The 16,135-nt window shown below is 43.3% G+C and overlaps 1 protein-coding gene across 1 annotated transcript in view; it reads left to right on the top strand.

Annotated features, from left to right (window-relative positions):
- The window catches only part of SGSM1 (small G protein signaling modulator 1), a 96,653-nt gene that overhangs the window by 11,012 nt on the left and 69,506 nt on the right, over positions 1-16,135 (top strand). The window contains exon 2 of the mRNA XM_083583816.1: positions 4,542-4,617. Within this exon, the coding sequence (XP_083439942.1) occupies positions 4,554-4,617 (64 nt within the window). The 5' untranslated portion in view covers positions 4,542-4,553. The remainder of the gene's footprint in view (positions 1-4,541; positions 4,618-16,135) is intronic.

Genomic DNA, 16,135 nt, shown 5'->3' on the forward strand with positions numbered 1-16,135 from the left:
CCATCAAACAGTGTGTAAATTTTATGAAGTAAATAACAATAGTTTTAAACAACGATTATAAATACAGAAACAGTTTAAAACAACAACAATACATACATAAAAGGAATTCCGATCTGAGACCGTGGTCAACTGTGACAAAGACATTTTGAAAGAGGCCTTGATGCAAGAAAGGAGTGCTTTGGGGTGGGGTGGGGGGAGAGAGAGGAAGTCCCAGTGCCCCCAAAGAAGTCTCAGAGAGCTCCCATAGGAATGATTGCCTGTGCTTCCTGGATATGCCTTTGGGGACTGAGCCGGGGAGCTCTTCCACTAAGCTATGGGCATCCCATGATTCTTTTTAAATGGAAGAGGACTGGCAAATGTCAGATACCAGGGAGGGGAGGGGCAGAAAGCACAGTCTGGCAGCCTGCCTCAGGTCTCTGTCTTGAGGGTTGCCCTCCTCCAGCTGCAGAACCAGGTGGAAAATGCAGCTCAACCAGTTTGCCTTCTGTGGGGTTGGGGCTGCCGGCTGCCTGGTGGAAGCCGGGGTCATTGCTGTTCTGGAGGGACAGCCAGCAGTCCACTTGCTCTCTTGCTGTGGATAGCAGTCCCCTCCCCCACTTTCTAGCCGGAAACATCTGAGCGTCTTGGGAGGGAAAGGCAAGTTGATGGTTCCCCACAAGCAAAGCTTTGTTTGTACAGAGCAGCATTGGGGGTGGGGTGGGGCTGCTACTCTGTGAAGGAATGCAAGGACACTTCTGTTATGGGCTCAACACTCAAGAGAGTTGAAACCCCCCACACACACCTCAAAGATAATTGGCTACTTGCTAAAAGGCCATCCTGTTCATCCTGGCATTGGGTCGACTCCACAGCCAGGTTCTTGCCATTGTGAATTCCCTCCAGCTCTGAGAGCCCCAACAAAGATCTCCTATTCACCAACACCCAGTGAGGAGTTGAACCAGTTCCTGGACTGAACCACTGCAGGCTTCACAGGTGGGTTGGGTTTATCCCTGCCAAGAAGAAAAAGCAAACTCCCTGCACTTAGAAAACCAGCATGGAAGTGTGAAGCTGGGCTAGCACCATTCTCCCTGAGCTGCTGATTTTCTGTGTGCAGGGATTTAATTATTCTTTCCTGTGAGCTCCCTATCTTCCACCTGGAATGGTGCCATGCAGAGATAGGCTTCCCTCCCTGTCTGCTGTTTGGGGGAATTGAGCACAGGATCCCCTCTGCAATCAGGTCCTATTTCACTGCTTGAACAGACTCAGTTGGGGAATTTATGCGTGCTGAGGAATGGGGTGGGGGAGCAGGCAAATCCCACCTTGGATGTGTGGCAGAGGGCCATGGGTACTAATTTAGTGCCAGCTGAGAGGCACTCTGCACATGGTTAGAGGCCCCTTCTGCTTCTTCATTTCTCAATCTGTTTGCAATACAAACACTCACTGGGACTGATCTCTGCTTCAGGTTCAAACCCCGCTTCCTGTCCCACAGCAAGGCAAGGATAGGGAAAGCACCAAACCTGCACAGGAAATTGTGACTCTGAATGCCATTATTTTATTATCATCCTAAGGACACATTGGGGGCAGGAAGCGCAGCTGGCAGGTGAGGCAGTAGAAAGGAGCTGAGAGGGATTGTCGGCTGAATGGGTTTAGTCATTGGCCTGGTGCATCCGCTGTTGGCTGAGCAGCTGTAAAGCTCACACTGTCCTGTGAAAAGAGGCAGCAGCTGCACACCGGGAAAGGAGCACAGCGGCAGGAGCAAAGCCTGGGCTTGTCAGCACTGCAGAGACAAACAGAGCTGGACGTTGGCAATGCAAGTGAGGAGGAGGCCAGCCTGGTCACTTCCTGTTTCATGTGCTTTCAAAGGATAAGCCAGTTCAATGTTTGTAAGGCAGCACAAGCTTTTCAAGAGCTCAGCTGTTAGATCTGCATTACCCTCACCTGAGAGGTCACATCCCACACTTCTCTACTAGCTAACTAGCAACTAGCCAGCTAGCCAAAAATTCCCCCTTAAAAGCAGCTTTTAATTTTTCTTTTTAAAGAAATCATGTGGCAGTTCAGCCAGTAAGTCCACAAAAGCCTAGCTCTGCAAGCAAAACGGAACACAAATTACAGAGGATATAAATATTCTAAAATCTGACTCTTTGAGTTTTACCAACTTGGGATTTGCATGTGTGATACCTTCCAGGTGTATAATAGAACATGCACGGCTCTCCCAAGTGCAAAAGAAGACACATTTAAGACATTTAAGAAAGCAAGTCTGTGCTCAGAGCTGCTTTGAGCTGGAGCTCTTGAGCTGCCATCACCTTTTCGATTTCCTTCTTCTCATAAGAGGACAGGGATCACAACTGTTTTTCTCTCAGGGCAGCTTTCTCTAAGGTCTGCTTCCCATCACATTCCCTGCAGAACATAGGAAGCTCATTAAAAGCAGTTTTCTTCAGGAAAGGATTGGTGCAGATGCAGGACCTTTCCTGATTCCTGGGAAAGGAAAAATCCCTGCTTGTTGGGCCCCTTTGCCTCCCAGAATGGCTGGCTGGTTGCCAGGAATCTTCTGACATGAGAGGGGTGACTAAGTTAGTTTTCCCCATCCTATCCTCCCTATCAGACCCTTGATCTGATCCAGCAGGGGTGCTTCTTAGGTTCTTGGATTTCATCGAATCAAAGAATTGCAGAGTTGGAAGGGATCCTCAAGGGTAATCTAGTTGTCTTCTTCTTTGGCGATCGCTCATAGCCGAGTAAGATTGTCTACCCTCAATATGGTCTTAACAGGGAGGCTATAACTGACTGTGGAGGCCAATTCTGGATCCACACATCCTTCCACAGTGGGGACATGGGTTTCCGGGTGGGAGTTGATCCCAGTGAGAGTTTGCCAGGCCTGCCTTCCTCTTAGCTCATTTCTCCCTTTCATCCTGAGTTCAATCATCTTCAAAGTCCATGACACCTTTGGTAAAGGCTGTTCTCCAATTGGAGCGCTTGCAGGCTGGTACAACCCCCTCCAATGCAGAAATCTTAGCTAAAGAGTGACAGAGATGTTCCTGGAAGGAGCAGCTGCCACCCCAAGACAGATTTAAAATCTCCCCCTTTCCCACCTGTCCTGCCATCTGCTCTCAGCACCATTATTTTAAAATCCTGGGGAGTTGTGCACAGGCATCTGCTGTGTGCAAGTAAAACGTTTCTTTCATAATGTGAGGCAGGAGGAAGGGGAGGATGGCTGATGGGATGGTGGAGGGGGAAGCTTCATCCTCTCCTCACCTTCTCTGACAGCTGCTCTTGCAAGGTGCCCACTCATTTTGTGCCTCACTTTTCATGTTGCTGCAGCTGGAATCGGGGTGAATAAGCGGAGCTTTGTGGGTGGGGCAGCAGCCCCAGGGGAGAATCCATATCCCAGGGATTGGGAGGAGCACCTTCTGTAACCCACTGATCTTCACTTGCCCGGTGACCCCTTGTACCCTTCCATCACATTCCTGTTGCCATTACAGGAACAAAGCACTCAGTGTGGCCTGTGTGCTTCATTCCTTTAAGAGCAATTTTAAAAACTGCTGTAAATGGATTTCATTTTGATGCAGGCACTTTTAATCCAACTGCTCTCTGCTCCCCAGGGCTTAATTTTCAGCCTTCTGCTCTACTTGCATCTGATTACAGATAGGTAGCCGTGTTGGTCTGCCATAGTCAAAACAAAAAAAAAAAAATTCTTTCCAGTAGCACCTTAAAGACCAACTAAGTTAGTTCTTGGTATGAGCTTTCGTGTGCATGCACACTTCTTCAGATACACTGAAACAGAAGTTGCCAGATCCTTCTATATAGTAAGAAGGTGGGGAGGGGTATTACTCAGAAGGGTGGTGGGAATGGGTGGTTGGCAGATAGCTGTGATGAGCCTGTTGACGACTCAAAGTAGCTGTATTACTACAAAGGAATTTCAGAAATAGACTGGAAAGAGAAGCTGCTGAATTGCAACTCATTACCAAACTTAAAACCATGGAGAGACCTGGTCTGAACAAAGACATTGGATTCTTATCTCATTATACATGACAAAGCCATTTTTCACCTTCTCACCCCTTGCTTTTTCCTGTAAGACCTATTGCAGTCGTTAAGAGTCGTCAACAGGCTCATCACAGCTATCTGCCAACCACCCATTCCCACCACCCTTCTGAGTAATACCCCTCCCCACCTTCTTACTATATAGAAGGATCTGGCAACTTCTGTTTCAGTGTATCTGAAGAAGTGTGCATGCACACGAAAGCTCATACCAAGAACTAACTTAGTTGGTCTTTAAGGTGCTACTGGAAAGAAATTTTTTTTTTTGTTTTTGTTTTGACTACTTGCATCTGAGTTCAGCTTCTAGGCATAGTCACAAAAATCCTTCTATTTCTTGTGTGTGTGTTTTGGAGGGGCTCTCAGGAGCTCTTTGAACTTGGTCCCTGCAGCCTCAAAGCTTCAAACTCTGGAATGATCTCTGTCCTGGGAGCGATCCAGTCTGCTAGCAAGGGGACTGGAACCTAATACTTTAATTTTACCTTCACAAACTAAAAAACTCACCTTTCTTTTGTTTTGTCTCTACTGTTTTGCAGGTGAAACAGATAATGGAGGAATCCGTCACCAGGAAGTTTGTACATGAAGACAGTAGCCACATCATTTCCTTTTGTGGTAAGTCTGCCAGCCGGACGTCTCCTGTCTGGTGTGCAGTTTCCCCTTTGTGCTCCATCGGTCATGCCTGGCCACCAATATCTGAGCTGTGAGCTTCAGTAGCTTCTTAAAGGCAGTTGCACACTGCCCTTTCGGATGACATCTAGTCAGGGATGAGGTGGGGCTTAAGAATAAACATGGAAAATTGATCCGAACTGGAAATAGACTGTTCCATCTATCTGTTTTGCCTTACCAACTGTGGATTTTTTTCCTGATCCCATACCAAGACTCCTTGGAGGCTGCAGCAGCCCCAAGGTGGAGAGGGATCTGGCCCTGGTTCATCCTGTATCCATGGAGCTCACCTTCCCTTCCCTGAGCCCCAAAATGTCAGTTCCACTGCTAGGCCCTCTTATTGGACTCATTGGAGAATCAGAAGATCCCATAGGAGAGATCCCAAGAGCTGGAAACCCCATTACCTTGAAGAAGGTACTTAGCTGCAGAAGACGGCACCAGTCCTTTAGTTAGGAGGCAGTTCTGGGGGGGGGGTCAAGCATCTACTCAGTGGCCACACAACCCTGCTATAAAACTCGGTGGTTGCTGAGACATCATTAGTGGTTGTGCTCAGCTGCAGAAACACTGGTCGCGGATCTGAACTCAGCCTTTACCTCTCTCCAAGGTGCTGACTCTTGCTTTGCGCACACCAGCTTGGCTGTCTTGCTAGCCGGGGGGAAACTGGAGCTACTGACCTTCCCTTGCTCGGGCCATCATCCATCTTCAAGGGTGGCTCTCCTCCATGGACCAAATTTATGGAGGAGAGGGCTATCAATGGCAATTAGACATTGCCGCCATGCTCTGTTGCTGGAAACCACAGGAGGAGAGAGGGCTCTTGGGCTTGAATTGAGCTTGTGAGTTTCCCACAGGCACCTGGTTGGCCACTTTGAGAACAGAATACAGTGGTACCTCGGGTTACAGATGCTTCAGGTTACGGAGGCTTCAGGTTACAGACTCTGCTAACCCAGAAATAATACCTCGGGTTAAGAACTTTGCTTCAGGATGAGAACAGAAATCGTGCAGTGGCAGCACAGTGGCAGCAGGAGGCCCCATTAGCTAAAGTGATACCTCAGGTTAAGAACAGTTTCAGGTTAAGAATGGACCTCCAGAACGAATTAAGTTCTTAACCCGAGGTACCACTGTAGTGGACTAGATGGGCCATTGGCCTGATCCAGCACAATGTTTTTATGATCTTAGGTTCTTATCAAAACGGCTTCAATACGTCTTACAATACAAAGTTTTCAAAAGTGTCCCTAAATTTGTATGCTTCCATGGAACTGCCCCCCTCTCTACTTGCCACCTAACTTCTGATATTGGGGGGATGTAGTGAAGAGCCTTTGAATCATTCTCAACTGGTGGGCAGGATCGTGTCAGAGAAGCTGGTCTGTCATGGAAGATGAGGCTATCAATGGCTGCTAGTCGCAGTGGCCATGCTCTGCATCCAAGCCATGCTTCTGAATGTCAGTTGCTGGAAGCCACAGGAGGGGAGGGTATTGCTTTTGTGCCCAAAAATTGCTTGTGGCTCTCCACTGGAGCATCTGGTTGGCCACTGTGGGGACAGGAGACTGGACTAGATGGGCCATTAGCCTCATCCAGCAGGCCCTTCTTATGTCCTTTGGCTAAGCCATCCACTTACAAGTGATGCCTGTTGACCATTACCTCAACCTGACTCTTTGGTTAAGGTAGGCCAGCTGTGTGAGTGGGGAGAGAATTAAGATAGGGTGATCCAGACACCACTTCCTCTTCGTTGGAGCAACTGTAGCCTGAATCACCAAATGAACAGAGCAAATCTGGAGCTGTCTGGCTCCCTATGGGCTTCACATTGTTTATAGCGCTGTTCCTCACCACCCACAAGGCAGGACAGGCAGGAGTGCTTGGCAATTCTCATCCCAGCCTCTTAAGTCTGCTGTTGCATTTCTCCTTGGCCTCAGGGCAGCTCTGGAGCACCATCTGGGGATGATGGGAATTTAATTTGAGTTGCCTGCCAGCCTCCCTCAGCCACCATGGGGAGGATCAGGCTCTTAAATAACCCTTATTAGCATGATAAGTGGCAGAGGAGGGGGAAGGGAGAATGGTGCCAGGTTAGGGCAGCTTTCAGTTCCATCCCTCTGCCTTGTTCTCCTCCAGGCCTTTAAGAAGTCATGGCTGCAACCTTTCTGCTTTGTTCTTCCTTTAATGCAGACACGTCCAACAGGTAGATTGTGAACGTCTGGTAGATCATTGGCTCCCCCCAAAGAAGCTCAACCCCCCCCAAACAGGGCTTTCCTTCCTAAAAAAAGCTCAACAAGTTTGATCACTGTCAGTCTTTAACTGTGAGTAGGCAGTCTCTTGGGAGTTGGCCACCCCTGCTTTAATGGAAAGGCTGCAGCGGATTCCACTCAAAGGACTTGTCCAATGTGGGTGCCTGAAGTTTGGTGGGATTGACTGCATGGCAGTCCCCCTCAAAGGCCTCATCCACGCAGGTGGAAAGGGTCATGGTGGGGGGAGTCCTTTCATTCCTGATGGATCTGTGTTGCCAGCTCTTGGTAAACAGCACTTGCTTTGGTGGTTCATTATTTAGTGACAATGTGTCATCTTGGCTTAATCGCAAAGCATCACTTGCTGGCTTCTCCCTTGATGCAGCTTAGATGAGTCAGACCGCAGACCACAGAAAAGAAAGAGAGAGAGACATCTGTCCCTTTGGTTGGGCAAGGAAACCCTTGACCAGTTGCTGTATGGCTCAAGGTTGGAGGGATGGGTTTGCAGGCCAAAATGGCCTTCCCGCGTTCAGGCAAGCCTCCTCCTCCTTCTTAATTTTAATTTTCAGTTTTCATCATTAGCATCATTCAAACTTAAATTCAACATTATTTATACAATTGGGGGATTCCCTGTACCCCAAGACTTCCCTCCTCCCCCTTCTGGTTTTCCACAAATACATTTTTTAATTTTAACCGCATCTAATTCATATATCCAACTTTGATTACATCCTTATTTATTTCTTTACCTATTAAAAAATTACAAGCGCTATATCAATCCTGCTAACATCTTTAAATCTTTGCATTGTTCCTTAATATACTCTATAAATTTATGCCATCCTTTTTTAAATTTACTATCATCTTGGTGTCTGAACTTCCCAGTCATTTTCGCCATTTCTGCATAGTCCATCATTTTCGCTATCCACTCTTCCTTGGTTGGCGTTTCCTCTTCCTTCCATCTCTGGGCAAAAAGTATTCTTGCAGCTGTTGTTGCATACATAAACCATCTTTTTAAGTCCCTTGGTATTTCTTCTCCTGTGATGCCTATTAAAAAAGCTTCTGGTTTTTTTGTTTTTTTTATAACAAAAGTTATCTTAAACATTTTTGTCAGTTCATTATATATCATTTCCTAGAATGCTCTCCCCTTCATGGATCACTGCCTTGCTGTGGTGAAGGGGCTTGAATAACTCAGAGAAGCTATGAGCTATGCCGTGCAGGGCCACCCAAGATGGACAGGTCATAGTGGAGAGTTTTGACCAAACGTAATCCACCTGGAGCAGGAACCGGCAAGCCACTCCCGTATCCCTGCCAAGAAAACTTCATGGACAAAGGCAACAGGCATATAAAAGTTATGACGCTGGAAGATGAGCCCCTCAGGTCGGAAGGCGTCCAACATGCTGCTGAGGAAGAGTGGAGGACAAGTACAAGTAGATTCAGAGCTGATGAAGCGGCTGGGCCAAAGCCGAAAGGACGCTCAGTTGCGGATATGCCTGGAAGCGAAAGGAAAGTCCAATGCTGTAAAGAAAAATATTGCATAGGAACCTGGAATGTAAGAACCATGAACCTTGGTAAGTTGGATGTGGTCAAAAATGAGAAGGCAAGAATAAATATTTACATCCTGGGCATCAGTGAACTAAAATGGACGGGAATGGGCGAATTCAGTTCGAATGACCATCATATCTACTACTGTGGGCAAGAATCCCGTAAAAGACATGGAGTGGCCCTCATAGTCAACAAAAGCGTGGAGAAAGCTGTACTGGGATGCAATGCATTCTATCAAAAATGATAGAATGATCTTGATACGAATCCAAGGCAGACCTTTTAACATCACAGTAATCCACGTTTATGCACCAACCACTGGTGCTGAAGAAACTGAAATTGACCAATTCTATGAAGCCTTACAACACCTTCTAGAAATGACACCAAAGAAGGATGTTCTTCTCATTATAGGGGATTGTAGGGAGTTAAGAGATAAAAGGAACAACTGGCAAGTTTGGCCTTGGAGTTCAAAACGAAGCAGGGCAAAGGCTAATAGAGTTCTGCCAAGAGAACAAGCTGGTCATCACAAACACTCTTTTCCAACAACACAAGAGACGACTCTACACATGGACATCACCAGATGGGCAGCATCGAAATCAGATTGATTATATTCTCTGCAGCCAAAGATGGAGAAGCTCTATACAGTCAGCAAAAACAAGACCTGGAGCTGACTGTGGCTCAGATCATCAGCTTCTTATAGCAAAATTCCAGCTTAAACTGAAGAAAGTAGGAAAAACCACTGGGCCGGCAAGATACAATCTAAGTCAAATCCCTTATGAATACACAGTGGAAGTGAGGAACAGGTTTAAGGATTTAGATTTGGTGGACAGAGTGCCTGAAGAACTATGGATGGAGGCTCGTAACATTATACAGGAGGCAGCAACTAAAACCATCCCAATGAAAAGGAAATGCAAGAAAGCAAAGTGGCTGTCCAACGAGGCCTTACAAATAGCGGAGGAGAGAAGGCAAGCAAAATGCGAGGGAGATAGTGAAAGATACAGGAAATTGAATGCAGATTTCCAAAAAATAGCAAGGAGAGACAAGAAGGCCTTCTTAAACGAGCAATGCAAAGAAACAGAGGAAAATAATAGAATGGGAAGAACCAGAGATCTGTTCAAGAAAACTGGAGATATGAAAGGAACATTTCATACAAAGATTACCATAATAAAGGACAAAAGTGGTAAGGACCTAACAGAAGCAGAAGACATCAAGAAGAGGTGGCAAGAATACACAGAGGAATTATACCAGAAAGAAATGGATGTCTCGTATACCCCAGGTAGTGTGGTTGCCGACCTTGAGCCAGACATCCTGGAGAGTGAAGTCAAATGGGCCTTAGAAAGCACTGCTAATAACAAGGTCAGTGGAAGTGATGATATTCCAGCTGAACTATTTAAAATTTTAAAAGATGATGCTGTTAAGGTGCTACACTCAATATGCCAGCAAATTTGGAAAACTCAGCAGTGACCAGAGGATTGGAGAAGATCAGTCTACATCCCAATCCCAAAGAAGGGCAGTGCCAAAGAATGCTGCAACTACTACAGAATTGCACTCATTTCACACGCTAGCAAGGTTATGCTTAAAATTCTACAAGGCAGGCTTAAGCAGTATGTGGACCAAGAACTCCCAGAAGTGCAAGCTGGATTTTGAAGGGGCAGAGGAACCAGAGACCAAATTGCAAACATGCGCTGGATTATGGAGAAAGCTAGAGAGTTCCAGAAAGACATCTACTTCTGCTTCATTGACTATGCAAAAGCCTTTGACTCTGTCGACCACAGCAAACTATGGCAAGTTCTTAATGAAATGGGAGTGCCTGATCACCTCATCTGTCTCCTGAGAAATCTCTATGTGGGACAAGAAGCTACAGTTAGAACTGGATATGGAACAACTGATTGGTTCAAAATTGGGAAAGGAGTACGACAAGGCTGTATATTGTCTCCCTGCTTATTTAACTTATATGCAGAATTCATCATGCGAAAGGCTGGGCTAGATGAATCCCTAGCCGGAATTAAGATTGCCGGAAGAAATATCAACAACCTCAGATATGCAGACGACACAACCTTGATGGCAGAAAGTGAGGAGGAATTAAAGAACCTTTTAATGAGGGTGAAAGAGGAGAGCGCAAAATATGGTCTGAAGCTCAACATCAAAAAAACCAAGATCATGGCCACTGGTCCCCTCACCTCCTGGCAAATAGAAGAGGAAAAATGGAGGCAGTGAGAGATTTTACTTTCTTGGCCTCCGTGATCACTGCAGATGGTGACAGCAGTCATGAAATTAAAAGACGCCTGCTCCTTGGGAGAAAGGCAATGGCAAACCTAGACAGCATCTTAAAAAGCAGAGACATCACCTTGCCAACAAAGGTCCGTATAGTAAAAGCTATGGTTTTCCTAGTAGTGATGTATGGAAGTGAAAGCTGGACCATAAAGAAGGCTGATCGCTGAAGAATTGATGCTTTTGAATTATGGTGCTGGAGGAGACTCTTGAGAGTCTCATGGACTGCAAGAAGATCAAACGCATCCATTCTTAAGGAAATTAGCCCTGAGTGCTCACTGGAAGGACAGATGGTGAAGCTGAGGCTCCAATACTTTGGCCACCTCATGAGAAGAGAAGACTCTCTGGAAAAGACCCTGATGTTGGGAAAGATGGAGGGCACAAGGAGAAGGGGACGACAGAGGACGAGATGGTTGGACAGTGTTCTTGAAGCTACAAACATGAGTCTGACCAAACTGTGGGAGGCAGTGGAAGACAGGAGCACCTGGCGTGCTCTGGTCCAGGGGGTCACGAAGAGTTGGACACGACTAAACGACTAAACAACAAGAATGCTCTAGCCTTTTTGCACGTCCACCAAATGTGGTAGAACATGCCTTCATTCTCTTTACACTTCCAACATATGTTGGTAGTGTGCTTGTACATTTTTGCTAATCTTGTGGGACTCAAATACCATCGGTACATCATTTTCATATAATTTTCTGTCAGCGAACAGCACGTGGTGAACTTCAAATCCTCCCTCCATAGTCTTTCGCAATTGGCAAGTTGTATATTATACCCAACATCTTTTGCCCAATGAATCATTACTGCTTTTACCTCTTCATCTTTAGTTTCCCATTCCAACAGCAATTTATACATTTTTGACAATAGTTTCTCATTATTTCCCAACAACTCTCTTGCAAACCTTGACAGTTCTTTACTGAAACCCAATCCTTTGTCCAACCTAATTAGATCATTTAGTTGGTGGTATTGTAACCAATCTGTTAGTAATTGTCTTATATCCTCAAATTTTTCACCTTTAATTGGTTTCCTACAGTTAACAGCTCTTTGTAAGTTGCGCATTCACCTTCCATGTTGTTTTTTTAAACTGATATTGCTTCTAATGGTGATAACCACCATGGAGTGGGAATTTTTATAATTTTCCCATACAGCATATATTGATTTTCTTAAAACATGGTTCAGGAATCCCTTATGTACTTACGTTTTCCATACCAAAGATACGCATGACATCCAAATCTGTTATCATAACCTTCCAGATCTAATATATCTGAATTCTTTAATGTTATACCTTCATGAAGCCAGCAGAGGCAGGACACCTCATAATATAACTTTAAATCTGGCAAGGAGAATCTTTAGTAACTTATATTTAATCCTTGGCTTCCCCCCCTGCCAGTTAGATTTAGATATGTCCTTTTGCCATTGTTTGAAGTGTCCTGCTCCACTAACTATCGGTATGGATTGGAATAAAAATAACATTCTAGGCAATACATTCATTTTTATTACCGAGATCCTTCCCCATTAGCATAAATTTTTTCTTCCCCATACCTCCATATTCCTTTTTATTTCATTCCAAACTTGTCCCTGCCACAGACTGGTTTTCCTTTTTTTTATATAAATATTTATTAGATTTTCCAATTTTATATAAACACAAAAAGAAAAAGAAAAAGAAAAAGATTAAAAACAAGTCAATTTCAGTAACAATTTTTCAATAACATATTTCTTTGACTTCCTCGTACCTCCCCTTCTTGTTTTCTAGTTCAACTTGTTAATCCAGCAAATCCTAATCTCTTAACATTTCTTTTAAAATAACACCTTATTTTCCACTCAACTTTTTTAAATTTAATGACTTAAACAATTTTAATCCCTATTATCTTTATCATAACAGCTAGAGACCACAAAAGTTCAATCCAACATCTTTTCAAAGTTCATTAATTTTGTAGTATTTCTGTAAATAGTCCTTAAATTTCTTCCAATCTTCTTCTGCTGACTCTTCTCCCTGGTCGCGGATTCTGCCGGTCATTTCTGCCAGTCCCATACAGTCAATCAACTTCATCTGCCATTCTTCCAGAGTGGGTAGATCTTGAGTCTTCCAGTGCTTTGCTATAAGTATTCTTGCTGCCGTTGTAGCATACATAAAGAAAGTTCTGTCCTTCTTTGGCACCAAATGGCCGACTATGCCCAAGAGAAAAGCCTCTGGTTTCTTCAAGAAGGTATACTTAAATACCTTTTTCATTTCATTATAAATCATTTCCCAGAAAGCCTTAATCTTTGGGCACGTCCACCAAAGGTGAAAGAATGTACCTTCAACCTCCTTACATTTCCAGCATTTATTATCGGGCAAATGATATATTTTTGCAAGCTTGACTGGGGTCATGTACCACCTGTATATCATTTTCATAATATTCTCTCTTAAGGCATTACATGCCGTGAATTTCATACCTGTGGTCCATAACTGTTCCCAGTCAGCAAACATGATGTTGTGTCCAAGATCTTGTGCCCATTTAATCATAGCTGACTTAACCGTTTCATCCTGTGTGTTCCATTTCAGCAGCAAGTTATACATTTTTGACATAATTTTAGTTTTGGGTTCTAGCACTTCTGTTTCTAATTTAGATTTTTCCACCTGGAAGCCAATTTTCCTGTCCAAATTGTAAGCCTCCATTATCTGAAAATAATGGAGCCAGTCTCAGACTTTATTTTTTAGTTTCTCAAAGCTCTGCAGTTTCAGTCTATCTCCTTCTTGTTCCAAAATTTCCCAATATTTTGGCCACTTGGCCTCCATATTGAGCTTTTTCTGAGCTTTCGCTTCCATTGGTGACAACCACCTTGGGGTCTTATTTTCCAGTAAATCCTTATATCTGATCCAAACATTAAATAGAGATCTCCTAACAATATGATTTTTAAATGCTTTGTGAGCTTTAACCTTATCATACCACAAATATGCATGCCATCCAAAAACATTGTTAAAACCTTCTAAATCCAAAATGTCCGTGTTTTCAAGAAGCAGCCAGTCTTTCAACCAGCAGAATGCTGCTGATTCATAGTACAGTCTGAAGTCTGGCAGGGCAAAGCCACCCCTTTCTTTTGCGTCAGTTAAAATCTTATATTTTATCCTGGGCTTCTTGCCCTGCCAGACAAATTTAGAGATATCTTTCTGCCACTTCTTAAAACAGTCCATCTTGTCCACAATTTGTAATGTTTGAAACAAAAATAACATTTTAGGCAATACATTCATCTTTATAGCTGCTATTCGACCCATCAAGGAAAGCTTCAAATTTGACCATATTTCGAGATCTTTTTTCACTTCTGACCAGCATTTCTCATAATTATTTTTAAATAAGTTCCCATTTTTAGAAGTCATGTTGATCCCCAGATATTTCACCTTCTTCACCACAGACAGACCTGTTTCATTCTGAAATTTCTCTTTTTCAAACAATGTCATATTTTTCTCTAAAACCTTAGTTTTGGTCTTGTTCAATTTAAATCCTGCCACCTGACCAAATTCTTGAATTAATTCTAAAACTCTTTTGGTACTAGATTCTGGCTCCTGTAACGTCAAGACTAGATCATCTGCAAATGCTCTCAATTTATACTGTTTGGCTCCGACCTGTATGCCTTTAACCAACCGGTCCCTTCTAATCATATTCAGCAAAACCTCCAGGACCGATATAAAAAGTAAAGGGGAGATTGGGCACCCTTGTCGTGTCCCTTTTTCAATCTTAAATTGTTCCGTAACCACATTATTTACAATTAATTTAGCCTTTTGTTCAGAGTATATTGCACTTATACCATTTTCAAAACCTTGGCCTACCCCCATACCCTGTAAGTTCTTTTTCATAAAACTCCAAGAAATGTTGTCAAAGGCTTTCTCCGCGTCCACAAATATCAAAACAGCTTTAGTATTTATGTTCACATCTAACTTTTCCAAGATGTCAATTACATTCCTCAAGTTATCAGATATGTGTCTTCCCGGCAGAAAGCCCGCTTGGTCCTTATGTATCTCTTCAATCAATACTCTTTTCAATCTCTTGGCCAAAATGTCAGCAAAAATTTTGTAATCCACATTTAGTAAGGATATGGGACGGTAGTTTTTAAGTTGGGTCTTTTCAGTCTCTGTTTTCGGTATAAGTGTAATGTAAGCCTCTTTCCACGATTCTGGTGCCCTTTTCCCTTCCAAAATCTCATTGCAGACTTCCTTCAGAGGTTGTATTATCCAGTCCTTCAAGGATCTATAGTATCTGGAAGTCAGTCCATCCGGTCCCGGAGATTTGCCCAATTGCATATTTAAAATGGCACCTTCTATCTCCTGATCTGTTATTTTACAGTTCAACAATGCTTTACTTTCCTGTGAAATTTTTTGTAATCCATTTGTTTTCAAAAATCCATCAATGTCCCTTTCATTCTGTGGCCCTTGTGCATATAATTGCTTGAAGTACTTCTGAAAACAGTTTCTTATCTCATTTGGATTCTTTATGTCTTTTCCTTCTACTTCCAGGTTTGTAATTGTATTTAAATTTTGTCTTTTTTTCAGTTGCCATGCCAGTAATTTCCCACATTTATCCGCCGATTCAAATGTCTTCTGTCTCATTTGTTTAATTTTCCATTCTGTTTCCTGATTCATCAATTCCATATATTGTGTTTGGTAGATCTTTATTTCTCTCAGAATCTCTTGTGACTTCGGCTTAGCTCTCAATTTTTTCTCACCTTCTTTAATTTTCTCCAAAATTTTATCTTTTTTCTCATTTTGCCTTCTCCTTTTTAATGCATTCTGTTGTATCAGAAACCCTCTCATCACGGCTTTACTTGCATCCCAGATTACTCTTTTTTCCACATTTGTTGGCAAATTTAATTCAAAATAGTCTTTTAGAGTCTTTTGGGCCTTGTTGTATACTTCTTCATCTCTAAATAGGGTGTCGTTCATCCTCCATCTGAAGGTACCGGTTGTTGTTGGCTTCATCTCCATCTTTACAGCGTTATGGTCGGAGCATGTTTTAGGGCAGATTTCCACTTTTTTTATCTTTGGTGCCATTCCTCTAGTAGTCCAAATTTGGTCAATTCTGGTCCATGTCATCTTGGCTTCAGAGAAGAATGTTCCCTCTCTCTCCAAGGGGTTCTTAGTTCTCCAGATATCGATCAAGTCCATATTATCAGTCATTTCGAAGAAAGTTTTTGGTAGTCTACCATCTTTGGTGACTACCTGTTTTTGCGCCTTGTCCATATTGGTGGATACAACTCCATTCATGTCCCCCATCAAAATTATATTATAGTTCATAAAGTCCATCAAAGTCTCATGCAACTTCTTGAAAAATTCCGACTTCCCCTCGTTTGGTGCATACACACCTACTATCAAAAATTTCTCTCCTTGAAACTGAATTTCAATAGCCAAATATCTTCCTTGTTCATCTTTGAGAATAAATTTCGGTAAAAGTTTCTCCTTTGCGTAAATC

Source organism: Podarcis filfolensis (assembly GCF_964270895.1).
Source record: "Podarcis filfolensis genome assembly, chromosome: 13".
NCBI lineage: Eukaryota > Metazoa > Chordata > Lepidosauria > Squamata > Lacertidae > Podarcis > Podarcis filfolensis.